Here is a 17,482-nt window from a genome sequence, read left to right as displayed (position 1 = left end):
AAGAGTTTCGCAGCTCAGTTTTCCTTTGATTGGCTATTTGTTGTCCTAATCTATTTCTGATCAGTAAGGCCCAGTATTCCCAAGACCTTCCCCATGCAATGGGCCAACTTCTATGTTTTGTATCCTTATAAAGAGATCGATACTAATGGCAACTAAGCTTTTTCCACATGCAAGATAAGCCTAGCCACCCTGGAAAACCTGAGTGCAGTCCTGGGTAATGCTTCTGGAGAATGGCATTATTCATTCCTCCTAGATTTCAAAACTAAAAGGATTACCCACTCTAAGTTTGAAAAAGAAACAAAAAAAAGTCACCTGAGACCTGAGTAATGACATGGGAGACTTACTAGCCTTGCCAGTCAATGCTTTTCTACCCTTTGAATAGAGGGTTTAATTTTTCGATGCATTTTCACATCTTTTACCTCATATTTTTCTCTCACAACACAGTCATTCCTGCACTGCAGTTTCCTTACAGATAAAATACTTATAATCAAGTTCCATCAAAAGGAGTGATGTGAGAGTTAATGAGTAAATGGGCTTAAAGTATCATAAGCATCTTGAATGAAAGGTACACACTGTTTTTACTGTTATTAATATAATGCAGTTCATCCATTACGGATCTGACAGGGAGCTCAGACAGCAGCTCTGACCTCATTTACTGGCCAGGCCAGAGGGGGTCTGCATAATGGCCCCAGAGAAAGACACCCTCAAGAGAAACAAAACAACCACAGTCAAGGTCCAAAACAACCCAGAAAGCCAGCCTCACTGCAGTGCAGTTGGGTGCTTTGAAACTAACTGGGAATATTGTGTGGTCAAAATACGGAATGGACACCGAGTCAAGGACCTTGGGAGAGGAATAAGTGACAGCCATGTTTAATAGATGAAACAAAATCTAGTGAAATTAGAGGGCAGCCACAAACCAGACACATGAATAAGTAATTTGCTAGCTGCCAGGTTCTGCATTCTCACACTCTGGCAGATGACAAGGCACTTCTAAATACACAGAGAAGCTTATTTAACTCATTGCAGATCATCCTTGGAAGAGCAATTTCAAGTGAGGCAGGGAATTAAATTAATGTCAAACCCCCCGAAAATATTGATGAGCTAGTTATAAATGTATATGAGTGGTCTTAAATGCTACCTTTTACTGCTATAATTTAGGTTCCTTACTCCATCAAGTGGTCTTTTAAAATTATTTCCTATTTCTCTTCTATCTTATAATTCAGAGAGCTAAGGTTTTCAGTCAATGTTAATTTTCTTTGAAGGATTTTCAGAGGGTAGTATTACCACATATAGACCCCTGAAATTATTATTTTTTAGTAAGGCTGATTCTTTTTCTTTGTAGCCTAGAAGAAAAGAGATCTATGTAATCGCAGTGTCAAAATGTCAAAAGACTGAGATAGGTTGAAAAAAAGAAGAAGAAAAGAAAAGAAAACACAAAAAACCTTAAAGGCATTCGTGCAGTCCTCAGCTTTACAAATCCTTGGCTCACATAAAATACTTGTGACATGCTATAATTAACTAGTTACTCCTCTCGGAATGAATAATAATGCAATTATTTGCCAAAAGCAGTGAAGGGATAGTTTCTGTTTTCAAAAATGTGTGCTTTTCATTTCTGTAGAAAGAAAAACCCTTGATTAATTTACATATGCTGCTAAAGTGACCTGCAGTTTCACCATTACATTATATGATAAATGCTACCTTTTTTCTTTTTTCTTTTTTAATCTTTAAAACGTATTTTTAATTATTTATTTATTTAGAGACAGGGACTCACTATTTTGCCCAGGCTGCTCTCAAACTGCTAACCTCAAGTGATCTTTCTCCCTCAGCCGCCTGAGTGGCTAGGACTACAGACATACACCACTGCACGTGGCTCTTCTGTCACCTTTTTATCAGAGCCTTATGTTTTTCAGTGGTTTAATGTAGCAATAAACTGACAAGTTGCTATCATGTTCAAATTATATTGGTGCCTGAAACTGTACCCAAATACCACAAATGAGAAGTAGTAGCCTGCCTGGTGAAAACATTTTCTTGTCCCAGTTGGACTTTGATGCCATCGAGATTACTAACTGCTTGTTCCCTGTTTCCTTTGTCTGTGGAAACACAAATAAGAGGAGGACAGTGAGCCTTAGTTCTTCAAGAACCACCTCTCCTTTGGAGACCCCACATCTGCCAAGTAGCACAAAGTTATCTCTCCTAGATGTTAATATATAACACACAGTTAATATACAACACAATGAATATTTTCAACTCCTTCAACACCATCCGCCATTCTCTCAGTAATTTATTCAACAACCATCTATTGAAGATGTTTGTAATGCACTGTACTAGGTACCAGAATGTCAAAGGTAAGTAAAACACCTTGCCCTTGAGAAGGTTTCAGAAAGGTAGAGGTATAAACAAGTAAACAGGCAAATTACCAGTGCAGTAAATGCACCATGGAGGTAAGTGTGAACCCCCCACCCCCAACACACACACATTTTTTCACTCATATAAACACACAAAACCCCCGCTACCCCATGAATGTAAACTTCCCAAAATGCCTCTTTGAAAGTTTTGAAGCAGACACTTGGAAAAAGATTAATGCTAAAACCCTCTAATTTTGTAATTTCAGTAGAGTCCATTGAGCTATACATGTGTGTGTGTATTTGTGTATAAATATTCGTTGTTATGTGGATCTTTATATAGCATTTTATTTAAGGATAAAATATTTTGAGCAACTGATGCTTTAGATAGGTTAATCTAACGCCCATAAAATTAGTTACTAATTCTAAAACCAGGTTTTAGTTTGCAATGTCTTAAAACTAACATTCACTGATGTATCCCAGTGATACACAAACAGTCTGGATTGCTTGTTTGAGAAGACAAGGACCAAGAGTCAATATGATTTAGATTCATAAAATCATGATACATATTCCAAGAGCAGACATAGCCTTGTTTTCCAAATCCTACTTACTCAAAGGATTCCTTTAATCAGCGAATGATAGGAATTTGGGTCTGTGATAGGAGTTTGGGTCTGTCTTTCCTTGTACTTTCAGTATGTAGAACAGGGCAGGCTCTGGCATCAGACTGCCTAGATTTTAATTTAGGCTCTTCCATTTGCAAGCTGTGAGATTTCTCCAAGTCTCAATTTTCTTATCTGTAAGATGGGCATAGTAATAGTAACTTTTAGAATAGCAACCTTTCTTTAAGAATGTAAAATTGTTAGTATATTCATTCATTTCGTTTAGCTATCTATTCAACATGTAGTTATTGAAAGTTTCATGTGTGCAAGGTATTGGGCCCATTGGGGAATGCAAAGATAATTCAATCACTGCAAATAGAGATCAAGATGGACTTGGAGTTTCAGACTGTGGTCCTGGAATCCTGCATGTTTTTCTAATTGAGTAAGCTTAATAGACATAGATACATGGAATACAGTAAATAATGATTATGTAATCAGAGTTTACTGGTCTTTCGGAAACATAGAAATGGTAGGTCCTTGGTAATCCAGTCACAACATTTCCTTTTCCCCAAGCTTCATTGTTTTTGTGTTTTGTTTTGTTTTGTTTTGTTTTGTTTTTGAAACAGAGTCCCATTCTGTTGCCCAGGCTGGAGTGTAATGGCGGGATCTCAACTCACTGCAACCTCCACCTCTCCCATTCAAGTGATTCTCCTGCCTCAGCCTCTGAGTAGCTGGAATTACAGGTGCCCACCAGCACATCTGGCTAATTTTTGTATTTTTAGTAGAGTCAGTGTTTCACCGTATTGGCCAGGCTGGTCTCGAACTCCTGATCTCAGGCGATCTGCCCACCTTGGCCTCCCAGGGTGCTGGGATTACAGGCATGAGCCACCATGCCTGGCCAGCTTATTGTTTTCAAGCCATTTTAGCAAATCTTTGAATTTTCTTCCACTTATTCACAAAAAGAAAAATATTCTCCATAGATTTCCAATTTCCAATGATTGCTGAGAGCCATATGAAGTATTTTTAAAATGTACTCTTGCATTAATTTAATATATGCAAGTATATAGAGTAGGGAGCAAAGATGGAGGTTAATGATGAGGATATGCAATTGAGAAAAAGACCAATATAATCCATGCTTTCCTGAAGCTTATATCCCAGGGAAACTCACCTCAAGGAATGAATCTATGTTCTCCTCTTGGGCTGAGAATAAAAACATCAACCGTCTATACCTGTTTCTTAGCTATTCCATGAAAGGCTTTATTTGCAGCAACAAGAGCCAGGAATTTCGAGAGGAAACAAATCTTGAAAGGAGGCCTTGAGTGAGCAACGCTAGGAAAGCAAGGGGGAGAGGATGTCAGCAGCAGAAAAGCTGTGGGACTAAAATAAGATTAGTCAAACTGAAAATAAATAAATAAATAAATAAATACACCAACTGGAGAATCTTGTAAAATATTCCACACAATTTTTCAATTTGGTGTTAAAGGTTAAGTGAATTTTTCACTGAAACATTGATTCTAACCAGTCCAGTTCAATCAAATGTTACCTTTCTATCTGTATTAGTCCATTTTCACACTACTGATAAAGACATACCCAAGACTGGGCAATTTACAAAAGAAAGAGGTTTAATGGACTCACAGTTCCAAGTGGGTAGGGAGGCCTCACAATCATGGCAGAAAGTGAAAGGCGTGGCAGCAGACAAGAGAAGAGAGCTTGTGTAGGGAAATTTCCCTTTATGAAACCATCAGATCTCTTGAGACTTATTCACTATCATGAGAACAGCAAGGGAAATACCTGCCCCCATGATTCAATTGTCTCCTACCAGGTCGCTACCACAACACATAGGAATTATGGGAGCTACAATTCAAGATGAAATTTGGGTGGATACACAGCCAAACCATATCACCATATCTATTCCTTTTGCACCATTTTGTCATGCTATCAAATGGGTTTCTGAACTGCCAATTAGTTTTTGTCTCTCTCTCTCTCTATATATATATATATATATTTAGAAATGTACTATATATATATTTCTAAATTTCTTTGGAGTTGATTTGGAGATACCTTCAAAGCCCTGATATCTTATCTAATTTACCATTTAGGTAGACAAATGGCAGAACATACCTTTCTCTGTGTTTTTCTCCTGCTAAAAAACAACTTTATAGAAGACCTTGAAGGAGATAATTCCTAGAGTCTAACACAACAACAAACAGTCAGAATCTAAACTGGTTTGAAGGCAAAAGAAGCTACCTTTTTAAAAATGCAAATGTCAACCTCCCCACTCCTTTTTTATTTAATATAATGATTAAGGCTTGGCCTACAAAGCCACTTATCCACATCCACTCTGTAAGAATCAGAAGCTCTTTGAACACATAGGCAGCTTCTGATCTCAGGTTTTCAGATGCCAAGAGTCAATTGAGGTAGCAATGTCATGTTCCAGTAGCTTGTGATCACATGGCAACATCAAAGCTGAGGTAGGAACACCACTCCTCGATGAGTTAAGTGTTTAGAGATGGTTGCCATCTGTTCTAGCTATTTGTTCCTAAATAGGTAAATGTAAAAATAACCAGGCATTCCTACAGCAATTCTCTTACAAAAAAAAAAGTTCATTAGCACATTTTCTGCCAGCATTTTTAAACAGCAATCTAGGTAATTCTGACACAGATGGTCTAAGGGCTACACTCTGAGATGCACTGGTGTGTAGACAAACCCTCTCTCACTCAATCAACAGACTGATCAAGCAGTGATTCCCAGGAATTGAGTCTGGTGCCAGGATGACTACTTAAGAATATAGAATGTTAGAAGCTACCCTAGATTTACTGGAGCCCAGAAATCTGCTTATGAATCCGTATACTTAAAAGTTCTCCAGGAGATTGTAATAACACAGTCTGTGGTATTAGAGAGAAGGGGTTGGGTTTTAGCTTACTAAATCTATGAGTGGGTCCTTATTCCACAATTTACCAGTGTCTAACCTTATGTAATATCTTTGGTCTGTGAAACAGCTGTTGTGAGGATTAAATAAAGCAATACATGTTGAGAGTCTAGCATGTAGTAACCTGCTTGCCATTGTATGCCTAGCTCTCAGTAAGATATACAGAAGTAAAAATGTATGCTTCATGACTTTGGGAAACATATAATCTATTTATAAAACAACATAAATATTAATAAAAATGTGAAATATGAGTTTATATTCTAAAGCTGTAACATGGTTGTACACACACACCAAAAAGCACACAAGACCCAATATTCAGAATAATACAATAGAGAAGTATAATGACATAGGAACAATCATGTAAAATTTTCTTTCAAATGTTTAATTCTTCTTTAGGTAACCTAATTCTCATTAAATCACCGAATTTTTATTTAGATTATAGAAAAATATTAACATCATGAGTGGCAATCAACTTGTATTTATTATTTGATTATTTAAAATGAGGGGTAGAAAAATAGCACTGTATACCTGGGAAGAGGTTTCATAGGATATGCCTAAAGGGGCCCAAGACAACCCTGAAATTTTATACAGAAGCGTTGTTTATATGAACATGGATATTTCTGGGGAGAGATCTATAGCTTTCATTTTTCCAAAGGGTTTTGTGGCCCCCCCCAAAATGTTAAGGACAACTGAAGATTACCATTTAGTACATTTTATGTGCATCCTTATTTATGCCAAAGAAATATAACTCCTGATTGCATGCCCAATAATTTACTTGTTTGCTTTCTCTGACCTGTCCTCTGAGTCAGTTTTCCACAAGCTTTAACCAGTCAAATATCCCAAAAAAAGAAGAAAGAGTAAGATTCAATTTAAGAAAACTCTAAAGCAGAGTTTCGTGACTACCTCAGCCTATTCCTATTCTGCAGACATCAGCATGGAAATTTATGTACATGTTTTTAAAGTTCCAGGGCAGAGATTAACTCATGATCATTTTTGAGTTTTTCCTTTTCATTTTTTATCCATTGCTCAGTTGTTTGAATTATTTTCTATTAGTTCTGTGTTTATTTTCTTCTCAGGTAGGAAAGTGAAGGAACTTCCCTGGAAGGATACAATTCAATTTTGCCAACTTGCATTTTGTCAACTTAGCAATTCTTTCATTTGTATTTTATTTATAATGCGGTAACAACACTATTGATATTACATGTTTTTATTTCTCTGGTTTTTTTAGGTGTGTGTGTAATATTGACTGTTCTCAAACCAACTTCAATCCCCTCTGTGCTTCTGATGGGAAATCTTATGATAATGCATGTCAAATCAAAGAAGCATCGTGTCAGAAACAGGAGAAAATTGAAGTCATGTCTTTGGGTCGATGTCAAGGTAATGTTCATACCAAAATTCATTTCGAAGAATGTTTTTAGTCTTTGTGCAAAAATGAAAAGTGAAGAAAACTCCTTATTAGGCAGCTATTCCATTTTCAAAATGCAGTTCTTATTTACAATGGATCGTAGAGTCTACTGTAGCATTTTTGTCAATTATAGGATTTTGAGGGGCTCTCAGCAACCGTCCAGATCTGTCTCTATACAATGGAACTGTATTGTCACAACGCCATAAACACAGAAGCTAATATTCACAAGATAGCAGACAATTTTCTTGCAAAGGGAAAAAAGAAAGTCAAAGACATTTTTAAAACGAATCTAAGAATTTATTAGGCATCCTTGAAACTAAAAGCAAATCACTTCATTTTTATGTATTGATTCAGTACAAATATTTAAAATGCATTTTTAAAAGCAAGAGGTACTAGAATGTTCTATTTTCTTTCTTGTTCAGAAACAAGCATTTTCTTAGTTTTTGATTTGCTACTCCTTTGCCCAATTTTTCTCAGTTATAATTATGAATCTTCTTCTTTTCTCAAACTTTAGAAAGCTCTCTTCATTTTACTATTTGCTCTCAAACAGAAATTGACATTGTAAATCTGTCTTAGTATACAGGTTGCTTAGAACTCCAGTTGTAAAAATTCCTTAATTGCAATGAAGATATTGTTGGAGGAAATATGTAAGTTTCATAGTAGATATTTAGGAAACAGTTAATCAATGTGTATTGTTAATTTTTTAACACAGATAACACAACTACAACTACTAAGTCTGAAGATGGGCATTATGCAAGAACAGATTATGCAGGTACATAATATTTTCTTCTACAAAATGTGAGCTCTTCTATTAAAAGAGAGTCCTGGGAAATGGTTGTTTACCACTTATTCCAAAGTGAAACTTGCAAGACTTCTAACATGTGCTAGTCTTCTCTTGCCTAGTTCAAGCTTTAATTAGGCAAGAGTAATTTTTTGTTCGAGCAAAGAAGACATACTTTTTTTTGCCAGAGTTAAAGCAATTGTCAAAAATGTCACTAAGACATAATTAGCTTGTTTTGACTGTGCAAATGTTACAAATAACAAAATATTCATCAAATTAATAGCATCAGTGGAAATCAATGCAATTTTTGGCAATATATTGTAATAAATGCAAGTGTTCTTGTTTAAATTTTCGTAAAGGTCAACAATGAAAAGTTTGCTAGTCTCTAAAAAGCTAGAAAGGACAGCTACAAACAGTAATGCAGGTTGTCTTATTTAGATGCAAAGTTAAAAATGTATATATAGTTTTTTTAATAGTAAATTTCCTTAGCTTATTTTGAAACTAAAATGTAGTTTCTCAGACATGCAAAATTATAAAGCACCTTATATAAAAATATAAATCATATTTAGCAATTATTTCACTTTGAAGAATGTCTCTAGCTAATCTAACTTTTCTAGAGTGAGAAATAATGCATGTGTATGCAATTGAAATTTTAACAGATACTTAAATGTTATAGAAATTTGGGATAAAATATATAAATAATATTATATAGGTTGATAATGATATGTGAAGTTTTTAGGCAGAGCTTTTCATTTAGATATTAAGCAATCATAACTAGATTTATGGCAAATATTCAATCAAAAAGAGTAGTTTCTTATCTTTTAAAATATTTACTACCATCTATTCTTTCTTTCTTTCTGAAATTTTGTTTTCTTTAACAACAGGATAAATGTCTATGACACTGAAAAAAATTAGTTAATATACTTATAGATATCTGAAACCTCTTAGAATTTGGAAATAAAAGATATTTTAAACATTTCCCACATTTTATCTTAATGTTTTTCAATATGTAGCTGGAATTTTTATGCGCTATAAGACAGAAATTATCATGGACAATTATACATGGAAAGACATTGGCTCTACTATTATGTAGCCATTCCTAAAGTGTCCAGGAGAGATATTTACAGATGTTCCTTGAAAAGAATAGTTCAGTGGTCTATAAGTTTGGAAGAGCTCATATAAACAAATGGATCTTCTACCCAGAACTTCTCACAGCTCTTTTGTTCATTATAAAATATTTAAGAGACATGCATCTTTTATTTATTTGTTTTACTTTTTGTTGTGGAGTGTTTCAAATAAAGGTAAAATACACAAATGTAGGCTCTATAGCATACTGAACCCACAAGTACTCATCATTCAAGTCCAGTAACACCAACCCATGGCTAACCCATCCCTGTCCTCACCCCTATCCTTTTCCTCTATTTTCATAATATGTGGAAGCAAATCCTGGAAATTTCATCATTTCATTCACAAATAGCATGCATCTTTAAAAAATATCAATAATTTTTTAACAAAATTACAACACTATAATCATATCTAATAAAATTATAAATAGTTCCTTATAATACACAGCTTTTAACAAAGTTGTTTGATAACACATTTTGCAGCATGTTTTGCAGTATTAATATTTCCAAGAATGTACATTGTGATATGCTGATCCACAGAAATATTATTAAAAATAATAAAAGATAATAATGAAAAATCAAAGTCGGAGGCTAATTGTATATATTTTAAATTTTAAATGAAAACAAATTTAAATTGTTTATATTTTTATAAACAATTATTATATTTTGATGGTGTTATAAGCCACTGCTACTAACTGCAATTAAAATACCTTTATTCCTACTTTGCAAACTAATTCATTTGGAAAAATCTTCAAAAATGTAGAATTTATGCATACCTTCTTTAGTGAACCATCCATCTTTGTACTCATTGAAAAATCAAGCCTCTCCCTGAGAATTTTGTTCCTGAAACAAAGAACTCTTCAAGTTGATCTGTGTCACTATACAAATATATATGCATTTATGAAATTGTTCCCATAAATATCATGAGAGATTCTACTGGTCTCTCAAAGTCATTTATATTGCATGTTAACATTTTGCCCATTTCAAAAAGATTTGATAATTGAATTTTTATTCCAAAAGTATTTATATATGGATTTGGTTTTAAACAGATTATCTCTAATGTTGAGTGTCACTGTTCTTAATTGGCATGTTTTTCATATCTTATTACTTTATTGGGTATCAGAAGAAAAAAATACATTTTTAATACATGCAAATTAAAATTCTTCTGTCACTCAGTGTAGTCCAGGATCTTCTAGTTTGATGTCAGATTTATCCTGAAAACTCTTAAAGAAAAACTTTTAAGATAAAAGTAAATTTTAAAAATACATGTTTGTTGAAATCCAAGTTTAAGACAGGAACAAAGATAATGTCAATTGAAGCTTGTAATTCCTGGTTAAACACTGATTGCATACTTTAAGATTCTCAAGACATTTATTTTAGATATATTTATCTTCATTAATGGTTTCATTAGAATACAATATACACCCTCTTTAGAAATCATTTAAGTAATAGTCATGTTCCTCAACATTTCCAAGCTTCCCATAGTATTTAGTTTCCTGAATTTGGGAACACGAACTTTGGAAAAAACTAAAAGGAACCAAATAGAGAGTCTATGTGTCATTGTCCTCTTAATTGCTATTTCACATGCTAAAATCTGTCCAAGGAGGGAAAACAGGAACTGTGTGACTCCTATCCCTCAAAGTTTGCTGTGTGCTCACAGCTCATTTAATGTCATAGCCACTTCCCATGTTAGACACACATTCACGGACTCTCCCACCAGAGGGAAGTAAGGATCTAACACACTCTTATTTTTGCCTTATATGTCATTAATACTATAGATTAAAAACCCTTACTTATCTCTCCCAGTTTTTTGTTTGAGCCTACTTTAAGAGTCATTAATACAAACACATGTTTCTGATTAGAAAATGGAGATCTTCTTGAAAGAAAGCCTAACTCTTAAAATAAATTAATTGTGTCTCATTTTTAATATCAGTTAAAAGAGATCCCAGCAAGGATCAGCAGGAGGTGAATTACCAAAACGTGCAAAAAATGCAAACGAAGGGAGCAATGCCTTCAACAAGACTAATATGTACAGTATACTAGAGTGTGGCAGACTAGCTCAGAGACTGAATTCCATGACCTCAAAGGCACATAAATGTAGTCGGCACCAGGAAACCAAAGAATTTGCTCAATCATCCCTGCCAGTATTACTTTCTGGTTGCACCTGATTTGGGTCTCTATTCTACCCTCTGTCCTTTAATGAGACCCAAGGCATTACTGACTTTTGAATAAAGGGCTTTGGATCTCTTCATTTCAAAGCCCAGTGACAGGATACCTGTCAAATGAGCTAAACAGGCCATTTAATGTTATTCTCCCTTCATCACTATAAGACTTGGGCTTAGATTTAAGTCTGTCTGTACACCCACAGAAAGATTCAGGGAACACAGATTTTACAAACCCACGAAGCTAGGGCTTTCCAGGCTTTTCATTGTTTTAAATTGCTAAAATTAAACTGTCCTTTGGGAAGTTTTTAAATAGCAAATGTTTTACACCTCTTGAAATTTGCAACATTTTCTTTCATATATATGTGTATATATATGTGTGTGTGTGTATATATATACCCCTCATGTCTTCTAATGGGAAAAAAAATGAAATTCAACTATTTGTTTTTCTTTATCCAGTATTTATGTATATTTTCTGATTGTGTTTTCTGTCTAAAAGTTTGTTCATGCTTCAAAAAAAGGGCTATATTTTTTCCAGTAAAAATGTACTTAATTTTATAAGTTGTTAGATACTTTATAAAATGAAGTCAGATGATATTGGTTTTAATTATCTAGAAAATAAAATATTTTTTATTTTATGACATCCTATACCAGTTTTCAGAGTTTGCAGTGTTTTATAATTAAAATACATTTGTATTTTTCTTCCATATTGTTTAAATTGAAATTGTTTAAATAGAAATTGAAAACATGAAATCAGAATTGTTAAAGAAAATAAATATACCAACAACATAGACTATTACAGTTACTGCATTTAGCCCTAAGTTTCTTTGCAACCAACACAAAAGAAGAAATTATGGTTGAATCAATTCATTCAACAAATATTTGCAGAGTCACTGCAACATGCAAGCCCTTGTCCTGGGGTTTACAAAGGTGAACAAATCAACATAGGTATCTGCTAAATGAAACTTAGATTTTTATTGTCTGATAAAAAAGAAACAAAAAATAAGTTCAGAGATGAAAGACAAAGTTTCTCTATGTTAAATTATAAAGGAACTATTTAGCATAGATCTTTCTACAAGGCATCACCGAAAAACATAAAATGAATAAAATCTTCAACAGTGATTTTTACAAAATATGCCAAGAGGCTCTCCGTATGGCTGGGAATTTTTAAAATCAATTTTTGACAACATCCTAGAGCACAGAATTAAAATATGTATAACTCAAGGACAGTGTTTCTATGACAGACTAAAGTAATGACTTTCATTTATGGGTATTTCCAAATTGGAAAAAGTAAATAAATTACAGAGGAAATGGCTATGAGGAGGAGCATGTTTAGCTTATTTTCCTCATGTATACATAGGTTAAACAGGAACAGGAGTAAAGTTAAGATAAAGACTATGCTGGATTATAGTATGTATGTGGGGACAAGATATTTCCCCTGCTTTTAGTAGCTGTTCATGAAAAACATTAAGTCCTGGATTTCATGTCCTCAGAAGGGAGACAGGGCCTCCCTAGCTCTGAGGGTAGCTACAGGCCTGTGTCGAGTTCCTGTGTTTACTTATTGAACATTATACTGTGGCAATTCATTATTTCTTGTAATATTTATTTTTAGGAAAATTTCCATTCCTTATCTTCAAGCAATAATTTATACATTAATCTCAGGTCTGAAATATGGAAGACAGAAATCAGAAAAAGTTAAGCGAAATTCTATCCATCCTATTAGTAATATTCCATCAACCCATTTTTCCACATTAAGAGGGAGCTGACCTCTGGAAAGGGTATCTAGATAGTTTAAGTGAGTTGTCCTAATAATTGTTCTCTGTAGAAGCCACTGCAATTTACAAAGCCTTTTCATATATACTGTCTCCTTCAGTCTTCACAACGGACATGTGAAAGAGATACTATATGCTTTTGACAGGTGAGATTTGAGGTTCAGGGAGATTAAGTAAAAAGAGTATGTGATAGAACTAAGGTTAAAACCATCATTGCTAATTCCAGAATCCAGCAAGTTTGAGAACCAGGGAAGAAGTGTCACTACCTAACAAGTCCCAGCTTTGGGACCGACTCTGCACCCTGAGGGTTCACCATTTGGCAGTTCCAGACCCAAAAATATTTCATCATGATGTTACGTTTTGTGAGATGCTCAAAAGAGTTACGTCTATATATTCTACACATCCTATAAGTGATATAATGTTTGCTTTTAAATTTTTCCTTGTTCTATTTCCTATTTTTCCACATAGGGAAGAGAAAGCAAGAGGAAAGTGTTTGCTACCGAGTAATCCTGCATTAATAAAAAATAAATAAATAAATATTTTAAAAAATAAAAATTTTTAGCCATATTTGATACATCATAGCTTTGCTAAGATTCACTCACATTGCTTCATGTGTTCTATGTCAACCCAGTAAAGCACCAAGTGTACAAATACTAGAGGAAATAAAATTGAGTCTCAAAGAACTAAGTGGCTGAGCTGGAACGGGACACAGTATTTTGACATATTGACTGCCTACCTGTGTAAATAGGGTGCTTGCTTGATTTACCTAATATTTGCCTTGATTATGCCTCAACTCTACATATACAGGCATGAATATCAAATGATTTCATATCATATTTATAACATGAATTAATTCAGTCATGTGGCAAAAACCTACATTTAAAATGGAAGCTTTTTCCATTTGCTCGTGAACACAAGGAGCACTTCACCAGAAACCATGTTTTGTCTGGGCCAATAATTTGATCTGTAGGAAATAAATAAATAGCAGCAAATGCAGACAGCAGCTTGTAGCACAAATACTGGTATCAACAGTGAAATAAATAAAAATGTTTGCCCAGGCTATTACCGTGCCACCAGACTAGCCTAGAATATTTAAGCCTAGGAAATGAATTAAGATGTCAAGATTTTTTCAAGATTTCTGAGGGAAAGTGTCTCATTGCAAGTATTTTCCCCTCTGGGATTTACATTAGAGTGCTGCAAAATTCATAAAGCTTTCTGTGAACTCTAACTCACAATTTTTCCTGCTCTCTTGAACTTCTGTGCTTTAGTTGTTTCCCCCGTAAAATCATGTAGCCAGTCATCTGTAATATTATGTTATGTTCATGGTTATAGATAAACACAGAAATGGTATTTGCAATACAGATGAAGATTTTCCACTGAAGAGTTGCCTTGGGCCCTGGTAGACACTCTGGAAAACTTTATATTTATGCGCCAGTTCATAAACGCATCCTGCATCATTTATGTGCACTTTTTCCTATTTGAAATGCTCCTTTCTGAAACAAATTGTTCACCTTGCAGTGTTACTTATCTACTCTTCTCTGCCATAAGTGTGCAGCAGCTAGTTTAGTGGTTGTAACCACAAGATTAGAGGGAACAGAGTTTAAACATTGGTCATGCTATCGTGGTGATTTAACCTTGTTAAATTAGTTGAAGCCTCAGTTTCTTGATCAGTTGAAGCCTCAGTTTCTTGATCTGTTTAAATGGAGAAAATAAGTCTACTTCCAAAGGATTGAAGTTTAAATTAAAAGACATGATATAAGGCATTAACAAGCAAATTAACAAGCTAGCTATTGTTGTTACTTTCCTTTTGGTCTGAAAATGGAAGAGAATTGATTTTTATGGGAAATAGAGCACATTTTATGGAATATAATCTGTCGGTATGATATGTGTTCAGAGTTTTTATACATATATTATCCTTTATGGACTCATACAATTACAAGAAGTTTCTGGATTATTTTTTCTGCCCAAGTCATATAACAGATTGTTGCAAGATACCTTGGCTGACTTTTTAATTCATCTATAAAGAAATATTTATTGAATACTTATTTATAAGTTTTCAGCACATTAACATGTCTAAATATTCACAAAGCAAATTTTCTGATTTTCCTCCAGTCAACATAATTTATGTATGGTATATTTAGATCACATAAAATATTAATAATATGATCATGAGATTATTACAACATGAAATTCAAATAGAAATTCAGTAGGAAGACATAGCTTATGACACAACTGCAGAATGACGACGTCATATGCTTTCCTCAATGTAACCTTTAAAGTCAATCGCTTCTACTCGAGTGCATATGTTTAGAGGACCTACATAGTCATTATTTTACAAAAGGAATGTGGTATATGGAAATTTATTTCTGTTTATGTAAAACATTATTTTCACTCAGAAATGTTAATGTTCATACGTCAGTAATTCACATACACACACCCCGCAAAGAGATCAAAACAAATGTTTTCAATGAACTCCCAGTGAAGAAAAGACAGGTCTATTTAGCATGGAAGACAAAGAGATAAAAGCTATGTGAGTTCAGACATCTAGATAATTGCTTGTGAAAATGCCGTAATTCTCCACCTTAATTTATCTTTTTACCTCGAGTTTACGTTATTTCCATTCCTAGGAAGAGTAGTGTAAGTGCAGGTAGAATGTATGAAGCTTAAAGAAGAGTAGGATATATCCCAATGCTCTGTATAATTTCCAGGCACAATGTTTTCCACAAACCTAGTAAATAGAATTTAAGCCATCTCAAACAAAAACAATGCACGTGCACACACACACACACACTCTATTCTGAGCACTTTGATTGGCTGCTTTTGTTAAAGAGTCTGACATGCCCCAAATATATAAGCCCACATTATTAAGAGCATTAAAAATGCAGTTCTCACATCTTAGTGATTTGAAACTATGTATAAACATTATCAACTAAAAATGTCTTAAAACATCTATAAAAGGCCAGGCACGGTGGCTCAAGCCTGTAATCCCAGCACTTTGGGAGGCCGAGACGGGCGGATCACGAGGTCAGGAGATCGAGACCATCCTGGCTAACACGGTGAAACCCGGTCTCTACTAAAAAAATACAAAAAACTAGCCGGGTGAGGTGGCAGGCGCCTGTAGTCCCAGCTACTCGGGAGGCTGAGGCAGAAGAATGGCGTAAACCCGGGAGGCGGAGCTTGCAGTGAGCTGAGATCCGGCCACTGCACTCCAGCCTGGGCGACAGAGCGAGACTCCGTCTCAAAAAAAAAAAAAAAAAAATCTATAAAACAAAAATCTCTCAAAGAAGTGACATTTCTAAACAGCTATTTGTCTCATGGTTGTAGCTTGTTTTCTCCAGTTGTTCATTCAGAAAACACTTACACTTTTTCTTTTGAACTTGGATGTAATCAAAAGGAACCAAACTTGTGGACCAAACTCCAGGCATAACAAGAATGTAGAAATCAGTGCTAAGGCTTGAGGGAAGTGTGGCCTAGTAATCTAGGAACAGTAATGAGGATTAAGGAGGACAGTACTCCACCTGTGAGTCCTGAAGTGCAGGGGAGGAGGGTAGAAAATACAGCCACTTTGTGAGAGGGTGGAAGGGGGTTGGTATTCTCAGAAAAATCTAGTGTTTCACTATGCAAGAAGAAAGGTGAGAATTTCATAGAAGCATCTGAGGCTAGAAGGGAATTTGCCAATTCTAGAGCACAGTTTTGGGTGAGCTTTGGGAAGTTTTTGGAAGTTGGGGACAGAGAGATGAGCTTAATCGAGGGCCGAGAAGCAACAAGGGCAGCACATTGTGGGTGTGATGATTTGGTGCAAGATGGAGAATTGGACAGGATAATGCCAGAATTATACTTTGCATAGTGACTAAATTCATGATCGAGGCAGGTATCGCTCTCAGTTGTAGACTCAGATATCTAAATTTTCACTCAGAAATGTTAATGTTCACAGACAGTTTACATCTTCTGGCCAGTGTCTTCTCTTCCTAGAGGTGAATTGCCTGAGAAGCCCAGTTATACTGAGGTTACTTGGTGAGCCTAACAAGAGCGTATATTCTTTCAATGTTTAAGGCATCGAGCTAAAACAGCCTGATGCAAATGTCAACACAATAGAGATACCACTGCCCTCAAATTAGGATAAATAAGTGTTCTTGGCTAGGACTTCCTCCCCAACTGTCACAACTTGCTCTAACATTCTTGACCTGACCATCCTTGGTCTGAGTTTCCATTTCTGGGTAGCCTCCCACCCAGTTCACCTGTTTTCTCAGATATAGTAAATTTAATCAGGATAAAATTGAGGCCTGGTCTCACAGAAGCCGTTTCATGACTTTAAGCCTGAGCTCCTCTGGGGTCTCTAGCTCAGTAGCCCCCAAGAAATGACCATTT

General features: G+C 35.0%; 1 protein-coding gene and 1 long non-coding RNA gene across 3 annotated transcripts in view; one reads left to right on the top strand and one right to left on the bottom strand.

Moving 5' to 3' along the window:
- Positions 1–17,482, bottom strand: part of LOC112636160 — a 198,251-nt gene that overhangs the window by 31,346 nt on the left and 149,423 nt on the right. The window lies entirely within an intron of this gene.
- The window catches only part of TMEFF2 (transmembrane protein with EGF like and two follistatin like domains 2), a 244,576-nt gene that overhangs the window by 184,937 nt on the left and 42,157 nt on the right, over positions 1–17,482 (top strand). For both annotated transcript variants that reach the window (XM_025404668.1, XM_025404669.1), the window contains exons 6-7: positions 7,099–7,247; positions 7,988–8,047. In XM_025404668.1, coding sequence (XP_025260453.1) covers positions 7,099–7,247; positions 7,988–8,047 — 209 coding nt within the window. The remainder of the gene's footprint in view (positions 1–7,098; positions 7,248–7,987; positions 8,048–17,482) is intronic.

Source organism: Theropithecus gelada, chromosome 12 (genome assembly GCF_003255815.1).
Source record: "Theropithecus gelada isolate Dixy chromosome 12, Tgel_1.0, whole genome shotgun sequence".
Lineage (NCBI taxonomy): Eukaryota > Metazoa > Chordata > Mammalia > Primates > Cercopithecidae > Theropithecus > Theropithecus gelada.
Note: the sequence above shows the minus strand (reverse complement) of the source record. Positions and strands in the feature narration are given on the sequence as shown.